We start from the raw sequence: 15,787 nt of genomic DNA on the forward strand, positions 1-15,787 counted from the left end.
AATGAGACTACTTCAAATTTCAAGCTATTAAACTTACTAACTGGGAAACAAATTTAGGGAGACAAATACATGGCAATGTAATTAGAACCCAAACCAACAGAATAATATGCATTTGTAAATACCCTGGAAAATATGCTAAGTGCATTAGTAAAGTTAAAAGCAAATTTAGTTGCAAATAATATGCCCGTTAAATTCATCATCTTCCATATGAATGCAACTATTCAGGCCAATGTAGCCGCATTTTGGATTATTCCGCCCACTTTCCTCCCCTTTTATCATTTATAAATTTTTCCACAAATTTTTTCCTCAATCGTTTAAGAATTTTATTTTCCAGCATATTTTTCTGGAATATTATTTGACATAAACAAAATCATATCACAAATATACACATACCTGTTTCACCCTGCTATTTGATTCGGTGTAGTTAATTATAGATTTTTCCAAATAGTCAAAATTGATTCCAATGCACCACAGGACTAGAAAAATCACTATTGTGGGAGGATGTAAATAGTTATCCCACTAGGCATACATTGACTGTTATTATGTAGAAAGGTTATACCAGTCTTGCCCGGTGGATAACATTATAATTTAGTATTAATATTACATTATAACTTATTTTTATTCCTCTCTGTATCTACCTTTAATACTAATCTTATCAAAAATGACTTTGCATTAACATTTACAAATTTATTAGTTAATATCAGAATGATCTGTTAATATCTGAATTTGTCATTCAGCCAACATTAATGTAGAATTGTGAAATCCTAGAATTAGATAAAATAATTATGGCTGCTGCCAGGTGAAATGGTCCCTTGCAACCTTTAAATTAAGCCACAGACTGATATGCGGTCTCTTCTATAGCAACCGCCATCCAGAATGGGGTTTTTTTTTTTTTTTGGAGATTCAGGTGCTTTGGGTTCTAATCCCAATTTGTTGTAAGTACCAAACATAAAATATATTTAACTTTCAGTCAAATATTATCAAAATTAATTGGATATACCAAAAGTAAAAATAGGTAATTAATAATAGTAAAACTGTTAGACATACATTTCATATGGCTATCTGTCCATGAAGTAGCGAAGAGATAGCCAAGTGGACGAATTTAATTTTCCATTTCCTCTCTAACCATTTTATAATCCTGTTCAAATTGCTCTTTTGTTTTATTTTTTATTTTATTGTTTTTCAACATAGCTTTAGTAATAAAATCATATAAATTTAGTATTTAACTAGTAAAATTAGGATTTGTATGATTTTATAGCTAAAGAACTAAGCCACTGCTAGCACACCAAATTGCTAGTTAGCACCATTAGCCTTAATGCCTGAAATACCTTCCATCCATGTTCTAAATGCACAGCAAACACGAATACAAAAATAAATAGGATCATGCCCTAAGTAAAACAATATGCATACTATTATGTTTAATTGATAACTATTCCAATAGCATTAATGACACATATCTACAGTACCAATATGAAAATTAAAAGTTTATTCCTTTATAGCACATGAAACATAAAATAAATAATAAAGTTTATATATAACGAAACAGGCCTACGCGCTCTGGATTCATTAAGAAATTTATTATAGTTACACACAGAGCGTACAAATAAAGAAGAAATATATGAGCTTATATATTTCTTCTTTATTTGTACGCTCTGTGTGTAACTATAATAAATTTCTTAAAGTTTATATATATATATTTGTAGGAAAAGATAAGTGTAATTTTACGGGAATAATCAGGAAAATGTACTTGACCATCACTTATGTGCATAATAGAATTGTCTGAACTGGAAATTTGCACTTGTGCTGTGGGGGGGACACAAATAAGTTGGTTAGAAAGGTGCATTTTATTCAAATGAGTAGATTGCAGTTCTAAAAATTTTTCATCCTCCAAACTGATGGTCCATTGATAGGTACTTTTACAGGTCATGAGAAGGATCATTACTCAATCTGTGGTGCTAGGTGCACTGATAGCAATAATTAATATTGCTATCAGTGCTTCTTCCAGTCATTTTTCCTGGAACAAATGGATATTGGTTTCTTAAAAGAAAGGAAACAAGAAAAACAAAAGATTGCGAAAGTAAATGTGAAGAGAATTGTTGTCAGTTATCTTCACTTATCTATTTGTCCTGAACTTATTATTCACTTATTTAACATTAGCATTAGTAAAGGCACATGAAGCAAGAAAGTGAGCTTATATAGCATCAGCCAAAAAAAAAAAAATTATTTAATTTCACCCATCCACTCGCTCCAAATATTTGTTTAGTTCTGCCTTGAATCTATTTAAGCTATCAACTTCTACAACAGATGGAAGTTTGTTCCAGCAATCAACCACACGCTGGCTAAAGGCAAACTTCTGCACATCTATCCTACAAATGTCTTTCCTCAATTTGAATTTATGCCTTCTCAGGTAATTATTCTGAGCAAGAGGAAGAATCCCATCAGCAATGAGCATGCTCAAACCATTCAAGGCTTTATACACCTCAATCAGATCACCTCGTAGGTGCCTAGTCTCCAGACTGTAATTTGCAAAACTCAAGCCTTTCTTCATAAGAGCAACCCTTTGTGTGGTGCCTCCATAGCCAGGTGGGAAGGAGCAGCAGTGCGTTACACACGCTTCTTGATTAGACCGGGGTTCAAGCCTGTCACCACCAAATACGGAGGATGCGGAAAGGTCAGGGAATGACCACCGCATATCCCGGAGCAATATGGTCTTAGTTGCTAATGCTCCTAAAAACCAAAACAACAACAACAATGGCAACCCTTTGTTCCATTCACTAATCTTGTTGCCCTTCTCTGCACTCTCTCCAGCAGCTCTACATCCTTCCTAAAATGAGGCCTTCAGACCTGTATACAGTACTCAAGGTGTGGCCTGACTATTGCCTTATAATAGGGGATAATCACCTCTTTATGTCCGCTAGAAAAATTCCTGTATATCATTGAGAAGATACCATGAGCTACTCTTGCACACTGTCTGCACTGCTCAGAAAACTTCATATCTGCCTCATATTTATTTATATAATCACTCATTGTGGGTTATATAATCAATCCAATCAGAACAAATGGCATAGTTTTGTGTAAGTACTGTTAGCAATACAGAAAACTCTATGACATTACTTTCACATTAGTTTTTGCTGATCTTGGCTGTAAACATCATCTCTCAAATTAGATGTCATATAAACATTGACTGTTTAAAACAACATTTTCTTAAAATTTATTTAATAATTATATTGCCATTTGCCGAGCTTGGTCATAATAAGCACCTGGAAAGATAAGCATAATTCAGATCAAAAACAGCTCCGTCTAGAAAAAGCAGATGTGATAACCATGCACTTGTTACTGCCATGCAAGCAGGGGTGTGTGTGTGTGTGTGTGTGTGTGTGTGTGTGTGTGTGTGTGTGTGTGTGTGTGTGTGTGTGTGTGTAACAGAGAGATAGTGAGTTATATTAATAAAGAACTATATTAGTAGTAACTGAGTTGATTTTTGGACAGGTGAACATCTAGAGAAAGGAAATAGGGGTTTGCATAGCATAGGAGAAAGCCCTTTTAGATTTAGTGTAGATAATTTAGGGGATTGGGAAGGTATAAGATTATGTCTTATACTTCTGTATAACAAATAGGCATAATGCTAAAAATGCATTGAAAGCTAGAATATTTCATTCACATTCTTTTTTATTTGATGCTTTTGATTTGCGGTCTATTTTCAACATGCTATGGAACCTGGCCTACATGATTCTTTCCCTCTGCATGAGCAGATGCCCCATCATAAGTCATTTGCACACATGTTAGAGCTATTGTATTGTTTTCGGGGCATTGTCATTAAATTTTATTTAAATTTGGGGAAAGGTGTGACTGATACCTGCTAATTGGTAAAACAAGTATATAATAATGATGTTCTATCTTGCTCATTTGTTTTTCTCATGTTTTCAAGATTTCAGGCTGGCCTGGAGATCTGGAACAACAAGCACTATGGGTGTTCCAACAATGGATTTGTGAACTAAATGCCAAAAGATGAATCTTATCTAATCATCAAAGTGCTCTTCTACTCACATAACTCTGTACTGCGTTAAAATTGAAATAGAAAGAAATGATTTTTGGAATCACTAACTGAGATGACCTGACTTTGGAATCATTGCTGAGAAGATTTGTGGACTAAATGCCTAAAGATGAATAACTGAGAACACTTAAAATTTATGATGGAATAAAGGAAGCTGTCATCTGCTGGATCCCAATCTCACCAGGGATCACACACGCAGTGTCCAAAACAACAACCAAGGGACATAACAGTTCAATAGCCTCTAAATCTCCGAAGAGTTGGATTGCAGGGCTGAACTCCTATGCTATGCAAACCACTAACAAATCAAATATTGACCTAGTAGTGGCAGGAAGAAAGCATAGGGGGAACCACTTTAATAATCACCCATTCAGCACCTTCTAATGAAAAATTAATCAAATTGGAACTGGCAGAATGGATAATTTTTGGAAAAATATAACATTAAATTAAGTGAAATGGATAAAATAAAATATATACATATAAAAACTTCAATATTCGACAGTGAGAAGAAAGGAAGGAAGGTACCGCTGAACCTACCGAACATTAAGTTTCCTGTAGAAAAAAAGATCAAAATACTTCCTGTGGAGTGGGGAGAACGAACTTGGGAAGAAGGAAAACAGGAAACAATTGGTGTCTAATGTCTGTTAAATTGAAATTTTTTTTTTGAGACCGTAATAATTAAATTAAATCACATAATTTAAGCAGCTACTATAATGGATGCATTAGAAAAACACTGAAATAGAGTTAATAATAAAAATACAAGCATTTATTTACCTTGACTTTATTGGTTGATACATAGTTTAGTAGAAGATAATTTACCATGACTGTAAGTAGAGGAGTCAGGCTTGTTAAGAACCCCTTAAGCTTAGCATTGCTTTTTATGATATCTGGGGTTTTTTTTTTTTTTTTTTTTTTTGCAGTGTTCCTCACAAGCATGGGAAACACATCACAGTCTGATTTCTCTAATAGCTTTAATTTCTTTGTAACACTCAGATGTGCATGCTTTCTCTTTTCATTTTTACCACTTTCCTAGGGGACCATTGGGGTTGATGATTGATTATAATAAAGAAACAAGGTGCAGGCGAGTAATTAACAATATGATAGCAAAGCATATTGTTAACTCCATAAACAGACTGGAATGCTTGCTGTTGGCTGCCGTGACTCACAAGCTCCCAGTTTTCTCTGCCTCATGAGCACTCAAAATAAACTGGTGCCATTAAAAATTTTTTAGTCTCTTAAATCCAAAATCTGTAAAATCAGTGGGATTAAATTATATTTTAATCAAACAATTACGTCAATATATGCAGTGAAAGGAAATCAGATGATATAAAAATTTACTAATGCCCTTTGGGACATACTGCAATTCCCACTTTGCAAAGCTTTGATGTAGATTCTCAGGGCAATTACTCTGAAAATATTAAAAGCTTTTTTACTTTCTAACATCTGGTTTTCTTTAGATTTACTTAGCAAATTTAAATGTACTTTCAGTGTGAATTAATTGTCAGTATATTAATTGTCAATGTGAAATGAAAGCAGTGATACATAAATATCGCTGCTTTCATGTCATGTATTAAATTTTGTGCTGCTTTTGTCCTGTAGAAGTCTTTGTCCTGGCCATTCCCATCAACTTTTACAGACTCGATCCCATAATTATATTCTCTGACTCTAACAGGTACCTTCAGGACCCTACTCTCCCTTCTGGTTAGATGTCCAACTGACAATCCTTTATTATTATTTCACTCATATACATATATATACAGGCACAGGTTTTTGTCTTACAAGCTTTGTGCAGGACTTACCCAACCAACCTTCTTGTATGCTCATTTGCATTTTTACTATTTTTATCTTTATACTTCTGTTGACACCATTTGCATTGCAGGTAGAATTTTCATTATGTTATTTATTTCATGATTTTTTTATTTAATTTTTTAGGTCAACAGTTGATCCGTCTTCCAGATGGCAGACTACAGCTGTTAACATTACCTACAGTTCAAACAAGTACAGTTCAACAGACACCATCTCAGGACCAGACAATGCAGCAAGTTCAGTCACCATGTCAGCCTCAAGTTCAGTCCCAGCCTTCTGGTCAGCCACAAATTCAACCACAAGTTCAGCCTACTATACAGTTAGCAACGTTACGTCCATCCCTATCTCTGGCAACATCATCAGCTGCTTCAATTGGTAGTATTGCTACAACAGGAACAGCAGTGTCTGCAGCAACTGCTCCTGTTGCTATTTCAGTTCCCACTGTAACTGGTATGACACCAGGAACCATTCAACTTGTTTCTCAAGGGCAAGCTGCAGCACAACTAAAAGTAAGTTGGTTTATTATTATTATTATTATTTATTTATTTATTTATTTTCTACACTGCAGTCCTAATTTTGACGGATTTTGGAAAGCTCCTGCAAATAGGCTCTTCTTTGGCTAAATGCATTTGAAGACTGTAATGCAGTCCTAATTTTGACGGATTTTGGAAAGCTCCTGCAAATAGACTCTTCTTTGGCTAAATGCATTTGAAGACTGTAATAATCTGTAAAATAAAGTGAAATGAATAAAATAAAAATGGAATTAAAGATATAAAACAGAATTTCATCCATGGACCCTTATGTTATTGCACTCTGAGCAGTGGAATACCTAACTGAATATCAAAAGAAAGTAAATCACAGAAGTGGAATACCTAACTGAATATCAAAAGAAAGTAAATCACAGAAATTAATCTCTATATCCCTAAATAGTACACTCTTCAATGGAAAACTCAGTTCATAAATGTTAGAAATAATTATTCTTTACTGATGGCACAGAGATAAGGCTGTTAAATTGAGGAAACACACAGAAAGGACTGAAATGGTAATGGCTCTGCTTTGCATAAGGCAAAAATAAGATCTCTTAAAATGTAATTAACTATTGTACAGGAAAACTTGGACTTTCAAGGTTAATTATAATTACTTAGATTAATTCTTATTACACAACAATAAAATGTTTTATTGGTCAGCAATATTTTATAGCACCTTTACTGGAGCCTTAACAGTTGCAAACTGGATTAAAGCCTGGTAAGAACAAATATAATATCCCAAAGAGACTAGGTTTCTTTGGGGAATTATATTTGGTTTTGGGATCATGGCCTGGCACTTTATCCAGCAGGAACAGTGCCTTCACAGGAAGCTTATTTTTCTCAAGATAACTCTTCATTGAAGGACAGAAAACTTCAAGCTCCCATTCATTGAAAACATATCTTGTAACCCATGCCTTCTTATTACTGCAGCGAAGCACTCCCAGCATGCCTTTGTAGACCTTTTGTTGTTTAAATACTCTGGGGATACTAGAGTAATACACAAGCAAAGGCTTCAACTTAAAATCTCAAGAGGCATTGACACCCAACAGGAGAGTGAGTCTATCTTTGCTCAGGTAAACTAACCTCATCTTTAGTGATGTACGTCCTCCTGGGCATTTGCTTCCAGAAGAGACCGGTTTCGTCAATATTAAAAACCTGCTGGGAAAGATACCCTCTTTATCAACAAACTCTTGGAATTCAATTTTAAAGGTCTCAGATGCTTTTTTATCAGTACTAGATGCTTCCCCATGCCTTTCAACATTTTTGATATTCGCCCTTTTTTTTTTTTTCAAGTGCTCGAACCAGCCTCTGCTGACTTTAAAGTCTTCAAAGCACACAGCACTGCCATTGGTTGTTGGAGCTTTAAGTTTCAGATCTATGCTGGATTGTCATAGATCTGAAACAATCGTACGAGTGATGTTCCGCACGACACACGTTGAACAATAAAAAAAAAGACACTAATTGGTTGAGGACAATCGTACAAATGATGTTCCGTGCACCATGTGTCTGAAAATTTTCACCCATGTATCGTTCCAGCCATATCGGAAAGCCATCGGTACCTGCAAATATCATCGGTCCTTAAAATTGGCGATTGTATGGAAGGTATATTGATTCCTGAGAATATCAGATGTCGATGTCATCGTAAGGCGAGGCCCCACTGTACAAATTAAGATCAAATTACAAAAATACTATTATAGTAATAAAAATTGCAATATTTTATTTTTATAAAATTTAATAAGAGATTTGATACTGTTTATTTTTATCAGGGAATCAATATCTGGATCGATATTTGTCAAAGCAATGTGCAGTGTATTTTCTAAATTTATGTCAGAAATTCCATTAATTCAAAAAAAAAAATATATATATATATATATATATATGTATGTTTGAAAATGAGCAGATTATGAACATGCGCAGGGCAGAGTTGGCCCACAGGCTGGAGCTTGACCACATTTGGAATCTGTGTTCAAGTATGGAAACTGCACCTAAAAAATAAAAAAAAAAAAGAATGTAAGCTTCTTGAAAAGATCCAAAGTCAGGCATCTCATTGGTGAGATCAGCAAAAGAGCACCTATATCAGGACAGACTTTGAATGTGTGGACCTCAGAGCTTGGAAACTAGCCACCTTAGAGGCAATTTGACGGAAGTGTAAAAGGCTCTGAGAGGTGGAAGTAAAATGAACGAGGGTGAAATTTTCATTGTTATAAATGATTTCAGAACTGAGCCCACAAATTCAAATTATGAGGGAAAGGTTTAGACTGGATTGCAGGAACTTTTCTTTTAGACAGAAAGTTGTTAATTACACTGCCCAACAAAAAATATTTTTTATTATACCTCCACAATGAAAATATGTAATTCTTGAGGGAATAAATGTGCTGATTCTGAAAATCACCATAAAAAGTCTCTATCACATCTACATCAAAAGATGTACAAATGTTTAATGTTAAAATAAAGGGATATACAGGGTGTCTCAAAAATATTGGTACAAACATTTAGGCGAGGTAGGTAACATCTAAAGGAATGTGAATCGCATAGGAACATAACCGGAAATGTCACCGTAAGTCGGTAGCGCTGTTAATCAGTTCGTGAGAGGGAAAATTTCTGGTTTACTCATTTAAGCAGTAGTCGCCGCATGAAGAGCATGCATCAATATACGAACTGTGAGCTGGCAGACATACACTTAGTGTATGGATTAGCAGAGGGCAATGGACGAGCTGCTCAACGAATTTATGGAGAATGCTTTCCAGACAGACATGTACCGGACCACCGTTTGTTTGCAAGTGTGCATCAAAATTTGTGGGTTTATGGGTCATTTAGAGGTAACAGGAGTAGTGCGGGTAGACCATGTTCGACGCGAACTCCCACCATAAAAGAAAGTGTGTTGAATGCCGTCCAGAATAATCCTACTACCAGCACACGTGCCATTGACTCTGCCTTAGGAGTGTCTTGTTGCAGTGTACAGCGTGCCTGGCACGACAATTCCTTACACCCTTTTCATCTCCAAAGGGTTCAGTTGCTGCTCCCCCAAGATCATCCTGCACATGTGGCTTTTGCGCAGTGGTTTCTCCAAGAAAGTATTCAAGACTTGAATTTTCTAGCCTATGTTTTGTTCACGGATGAGGCTTATTTCACTCAGGAAGGCTTATTCAATCAGCACAATGCTCATGTGTAGGCTCATGACAACTTTCACGGTGTGCGCCCCCATGCGGCACAACATTGCTTCGCAATAAATGTGTGGGCAGGTATGGTTGGTGACTGCTTAGTCAGCCCATACCTGTTACCATCCTGCATGAACTCCGCTAAATATCGGATCTTTCTTGAACAAGTTCTACCAGAGTTACTTGACGATGTTCCAGCAAATGTGAGGCGCAACATTTGGTTTCAACATGACGAGGCATGTTGAAACTAAATGTTGAAACTCATTGTGGAAGGTGTTTTCGTGACCATTTGAACAGGTGTTTTGGGCGTCGATGGATTGGCTGTGCTGGATCCGTGCTCAGAATAATCACCTGAGAGGGCATAAATTCAAATTGAGGAAAGACAGATGTAGGATAGATGTGCGGAAATTTGCCTTTAGCCAGCGGATGGTTGGTAGGTGGAACAAACTTCCATCCCTTGTCCTGGAAGTTGATAGCCTAAATAAGTTTAAGGCTCAGCTGGACAGGTATTTCGAGCGAACAGAGGGGTGAAGTGGTTATTTTTTATTTATTTATTTTACTTTATTTTATTTTTTTTATTTATTTATTTATTTTTTTTTTTTTTTGGCTGATGCTGCATAAGCTTGCTTTCTTGCATCAAATGCCTCTACTAATGCTAATGCTAACATACACAACACAATCATCTTTTAAATCATTGTAGCTGAAGCAAGGTTTGGAAACTGGTCAAATGCATGGTGTGGGATATTAAGACTGTATAATTTGAGTTTTCCCAGGAATGCATTAATGGCTTCTTTGCTAAATATTAAAATCACAATTATGTCCTTGCTGCAGCTTATTAAGAGAATTCAGTTTTTCAAACACATATGAGGTAAAATATGTCTGTTTTCATGGTAACCAACTGTTTTCCAATCTCCTTTTCGTTTAGAAATGATACAATACTGTCCCAAAGGGCAATGAAGACAATTGCCTTTAGACAACCATTGCACCTCTGTATGCAGTACAAGACAATCATATCGTTCATTTTCATCACAAAATTTGCAAAAGAGACAATCTTGAAGAGCATTACCCTTAATGAGGTTGACGGTGAATCAAGCAGTGTAGGCAAAATACTTTTGGCAATGCATTTTTTAAATGAGTGATAAACCCTCTGTACCTACCGACCATGAAAGGAGTGCCATCAGTAGCATAAGCCATTAAATTTTCAAGTGGAATATTGGCTTTTGCCTTCTTGTGTGTATAGGGGTTATTTTTATGCACTTTGCCTTTCAAAAAACCCCACAAAATTTATTAATTCATTGACATTAAATTTAATGACTTTGTGTGTGATTACCAAAATTAGAGAAAGTGGTTCTTTCATTTTGAGTTGTGTAAACTTGAATCTCTCTGTACTTTGAATTAAGCAGAAGATGATATGTATTTTATGCATTTATTACTTACCATGGTGTTTTTTTTTTTTTTTTCCCCCCCTGAAATAGTTTCAAACTCCGGTGGCTTTGACTTCAACCATTACTGTTCCATCTCCCACTGTTGTGACAGCTACTTCTACAACTGCTACAACACCATCATCTCCAGTTATGTCTCCCCCAGCAGTAACTGTTGGAACAAAACTTATTCAGATACGTCCACAAGTTCCCCAGCAGCAGCAACCACCAGTCCAAACTCAGTCACAAGTTATACAATCACCAGTCAGAGGTATGTAATATTTTTGTAATGTATCAAAACAGTATTCTTTTGGTTATACACCTTTGTTCAGAAATTAAAAAAACAAGCACAAAGAATTAAGTGTGTTGGTATACATTTAGTATATTAAGTATTAAACTAATGAAGTTTATTTTAATTGTAACAACTTTGTTCATTTTGTAACAACTTAGGAAGTGCAGTTGTTGCTAGCCCTGATTCATAGTTCTTTCTCATTGTTGAATAATCAAACATCAAGAACTAATGCAGTAAATAGTTGAAGCAGATAATAACTTGAACGGAAATGGAGGCACATCTGAGACTGCATAGTGTGCATGGTGTTAGGGTCAGGTGCCACCTGTGGTTTTGCACATCTGTGCCATATGTACACTATTGATGAAGTTATATTAAGCTTAGTGTCGAAGTTTGCAGATGATACAAAGGTTGGCATGGTTGGTAATTACAGTAATGGCAGTGTGCTACTGCAACAGGATCTAGATAATTTGGGCAGATGGGCTAAGAAATGGCAACTGAAGTTTAACCTTGACAAATGCAAAGTACTGCATATGGGTAAAAGTAACCCCAGAGAAACATACCAACTGTGTGGTACTACAGTTAAAGTGGTAGAAAATGAAAAAGACCTGGGAGTAATTGTGCAGTCAGAGATGAAGTTTTCTGAGCAATGCAGACAGGCTGCCAGGGCAGGTCATGGGGTTTTGTCAATGATATATAGGAATTTTGCTAGCAGGGAAAAGGAGGTGATTGTCCCTCTGTATAAGGCAATGGTCAGGCCACGCCTTGAGTACTGCGTACAGGTCTGGAGGCCTCATTTTAGGAAGGATGTAGATTTACTTGAGCGTGTACAGAGAAGGGCAACAAGATTGGTGAGGGGAATGAAGGGATCCTCTTACCAAGAGAGGCTTAAGTTCTGCAAATTACAGTTGCTGGAGACTAGGCACCTGCACGGTGATCTGATTGAGGTGTATAACCTTGAATGGATTGAGCACGCTGAATTCTAATGGGATCCTTCCACTTGTTCAGATTACAAACCTAAGGGGACATAAATTCAAATTAAGAAAAGACAGATGTAGAATAGATGTGCGGAAATTTGACTTTAGCTTTTGAAATTTAGAAATTTGACTGATCCCACTGTACAGAATTTAAAAACTGTCTGAGACCACTGCACTCACCTTTACTGAAGCAAAAATCCTTTCCTTTACCCCTGATGGTAATTAAATCTTTAAGTAAATCCCACATCAGTACACTGTGATCACTGCCACCTAGTGGTTCCTTTATCTGCAAGTTCTTAATACACGAATGATCACTGTTGATAACCGGATAAAGAGTATTACTTTCTCTGGTTGCCTCTCGAACATGCTGCTGCAGAAAACAATCATCCAATAAATCCACAAAAGTCTGACTAGTATGTGAGTGACCAACCCACAAGTTCCAGTCAATATCTGGGAAGTTAAAATCCCCCATTATAAGACATTCCAATTTACTAGCCCACTCTATTTCTCTGTACTATTGTTCATTGTACTCATTCGAGTCATTGGGCCTATAACACACTCCTACTCTTATTTTTGCTTTCGCAGTGCTTATGTCACACCAAACTGGCTCAACAGTGCACTGTTCATCTATGTGAACTGGATGCACTTCTTTTGATTTTATGTTTTTCTTAATTAACAGCATAACACCTCCTCCCCAAATTCCAGTTCAGCATTCCTTATATCTTTGTGACACCACGTCTCTGCTATCCCAACACTTCAAATTCATCAAATTTATTTACTATATTTCTAGCATTGGTATACATGCAAGCATACATACTCCTATTCCTAGTTACCCTAACACATCCCATATACCCACCTATTTCAGGATGACTGCCATCCGTCACTGAAACCCCCAATACCCCACGCTCCAGGTCGCTACTTATTCTAATAGAAGTTGTGCAAGAATCACCTTGACCTCTGCCTACGGCTACTGTTAAATTATAAGTCCTTGTAACCCCCTAAGCTATCAGTTTTCCGACCCACCTAACACTGCCTCGATAGCATCAGCAAATATTCTTGCACCCTTTCTGTTTAAGTGTATCCCATCCCTATAGAAGCAGTCTCTCCTGTTAACAAGTACAGTCCAGGCTGAAAAAAATTCTACCCCCTTGAGCCTTGCATATTCTTTTCAGGGACGAATTGATCGACAAGGTTCTCATCATATACTCCATTCTATCGTGTCTGGGCAGAATTGCAGACACTTTCAAATTCAACCCTAATTCTCGGCTTTTGTTCAACAGTGACCTGTACTTGTTAAGTAATTCTGCCGGTCTCCTACTCCTAATATCATTAGTGCCAACGTGTACAACTATATCACCTTTTGTGCCCTTAAAAGATGATATCCGCTCTACAACATCATCAACCTTTGCTCCTGGTAGACATACCCTGGTCCTGTTCCACCTATCCTTTTTACAAAGCATGTTTCCCGTTTCCCGGAAAATAGTCTCCAACAACTGCTAGTTCCTGAGGGACCAGTGCATTCTGCCCTGGGGGTTGCCACTGTGTTGCGTGATGACCAAGTGCAAGCTCTGGCGTTGATGTGGGCAGCTGAGAGCCTGATGGGCCTCTCAATTTAGATCTTTCGTGGGCATCCACCCTGTCCTTCAAACTCTCATATAGGCCCATAACAACGTTGAGTTGTCGCCTGATTTCTTTACACTCCTTACATCGCGCACACACAAAGACATCCCCATGGCAATATCATGTTCCGTTCCAGAGAGTTCGGCAAACATTTCACAAGTCGTACATTTTTTTAGGCTCTGATGCGTTGGAGAATCTCCCCCCTCATTTCTCCCCTGAGTGACAGCACTCTTGCCACTTTGTGCCCGTTGCTTTGCTGCTCTAGTTTGGGGCATGATACTTTAAATTAATAAAATCAATAAATTAAATTAATTAAATGTCAATACTACGCTATCTAATAGAAACAGTGAAGCATATTACTCTATAAATTATTTGAATTCCCTACCACTATATACAAAAACAATGGCTGCAAGATTCGAACGAAATAACTGTTTTACGTATATTAAGTAGTACGTATATCTACAAAAACTGTTTATCTAAATTAAAATAAAAATAACCAGCGTAACTATAACTATAAGACTACGTATTAAGTACAATATAAAATAACAATTATGTAAATAAAAAGGCAAACACTTATCGTCTTTTCGGAGCCTGCAACTGACAGCTGTAATTTTTAAATCAGCGCCCTCTCATTACCATATTAACCATATTAGATTAATTTTGTAGAAAGAATATAAAAAATAAAAATTATAACGACAAATACCTCTCTCATTTTGAAAGTCATATTTTGTGTTACAGAAACAAACAGTTTTAAAATATGATCAGCAAATAAAAATGACTTGATTAATTTTACTCTATCATATTACATTTAATTGGTAATTTTTCAAGTTGAATTTTGATATTTGCATAGGGTACTTGAGCAATAATTATAGGTATAGCATTGAAATGCTAAAGATAAAAAACTTGGAATATGAAAATTTAGAGTAATCTGTTTTGGCAGCTGCATAACATTTGTCATAAATATTAGCATAACTAAAACTGTTATTATACAGGTATTTGTTACTGGTTGTAGTTTCACAAATTTCTTTGACAAGTGCATTAGGCATGACCATAGGTGCCGGCAGGATATTTTGAAAGGGGTAACAGGAAAAAATATTCCACTTTCTTATTATTATTATTAAAAGTAAAAATGGGATTTGTTGTTAAAGATTCTGCAGTGGGAGAGGAAAAAGTCTTCTATATATAACAAAAGTAAATATGCAACGCTTATTGTGTGCTCAATATTGGATTATGGATGGTACATTTAAAACCATGCCCACAATTTTTTATCAATTATATACAGTACATGCACCTGTCGGTAATGAAAACTATTGAATTCTTCCCTTAATTTACATGTTGATGACGAATAAGAGTGAAGAAAATTATAATGTTTGTTTCAAGATATAATTGACTTTGCTGAAGAATATGAAATTGAATTGAGACCACAGGCCATATTAACTGACCTGGAATTAGCTGCAATAAGTTCCCTTACATGTCTAATAAGGTCTGTTTTTTTACACCTGGGACAATGTGTTTGGGGAAAAATTCAAGCAAGTAGACTAGTATCTCAGTATGGCACCGATGAAGAATTTAGTTTGCTGCTTCGATATTTGTGTTCCATGGCATATATTCCTTCTGGTGAGATACCACAAGCATTGTGTTCTGAAAGCATATTTTCCGAGGGAAGCTAGTGATGTGATAGAGCGTTTGAAGATAATTATATATATGGAAGAAGTAGATGGTATGTGCATAATGGTACGGCAATTCATGCTCCATCATTATTTCCACCAACATTAAGGTCCGTATATGATTCTATTCAACTGGGAATTCCATGCACCCAAAACATTGTTGAGGCTTGGCATAAAAGTTGGGAATGTAAAGTTGGACGAGCACATATTGGCATATATAGGGTCATAGAGGAATTTCAGAAAGAACAGCAACAGGTCGATAACCAGGCTG

General features: G+C 36.3%; 1 protein-coding gene across 1 annotated transcript in view; it reads left to right on the forward strand.

Annotated features, from left to right (window-relative positions):
- E(bx) (nucleosome-remodeling factor subunit NURF301 E(bx)) overlaps window positions 1-15,787 on the forward strand; it is a 693,176-nt gene that overhangs the window by 439,322 nt on the left and 238,067 nt on the right. Inside the window, exons 17-18 of the mRNA XM_090382976.1 lie at window positions 5,984-6,366; window positions 11,018-11,234. Of these exons, the coding sequence (XP_090239102.1) occupies window positions 5,984-6,366; window positions 11,018-11,234 (600 nt within the window). The remainder of the gene's footprint in view (window positions 1-5,983; window positions 6,367-11,017; window positions 11,235-15,787) is intronic.

This window comes from Mastigoproctus giganteus, chromosome 10 (genome assembly GCF_048544385.1).
Source record: "Mastigoproctus giganteus isolate SK-2022 chromosome 10, ASM4854438v1, whole genome shotgun sequence".
NCBI classification, from domain to species: domain Eukaryota; kingdom Metazoa; phylum Arthropoda; class Arachnida; order Uropygi; family Thelyphonidae; genus Mastigoproctus; species Mastigoproctus giganteus.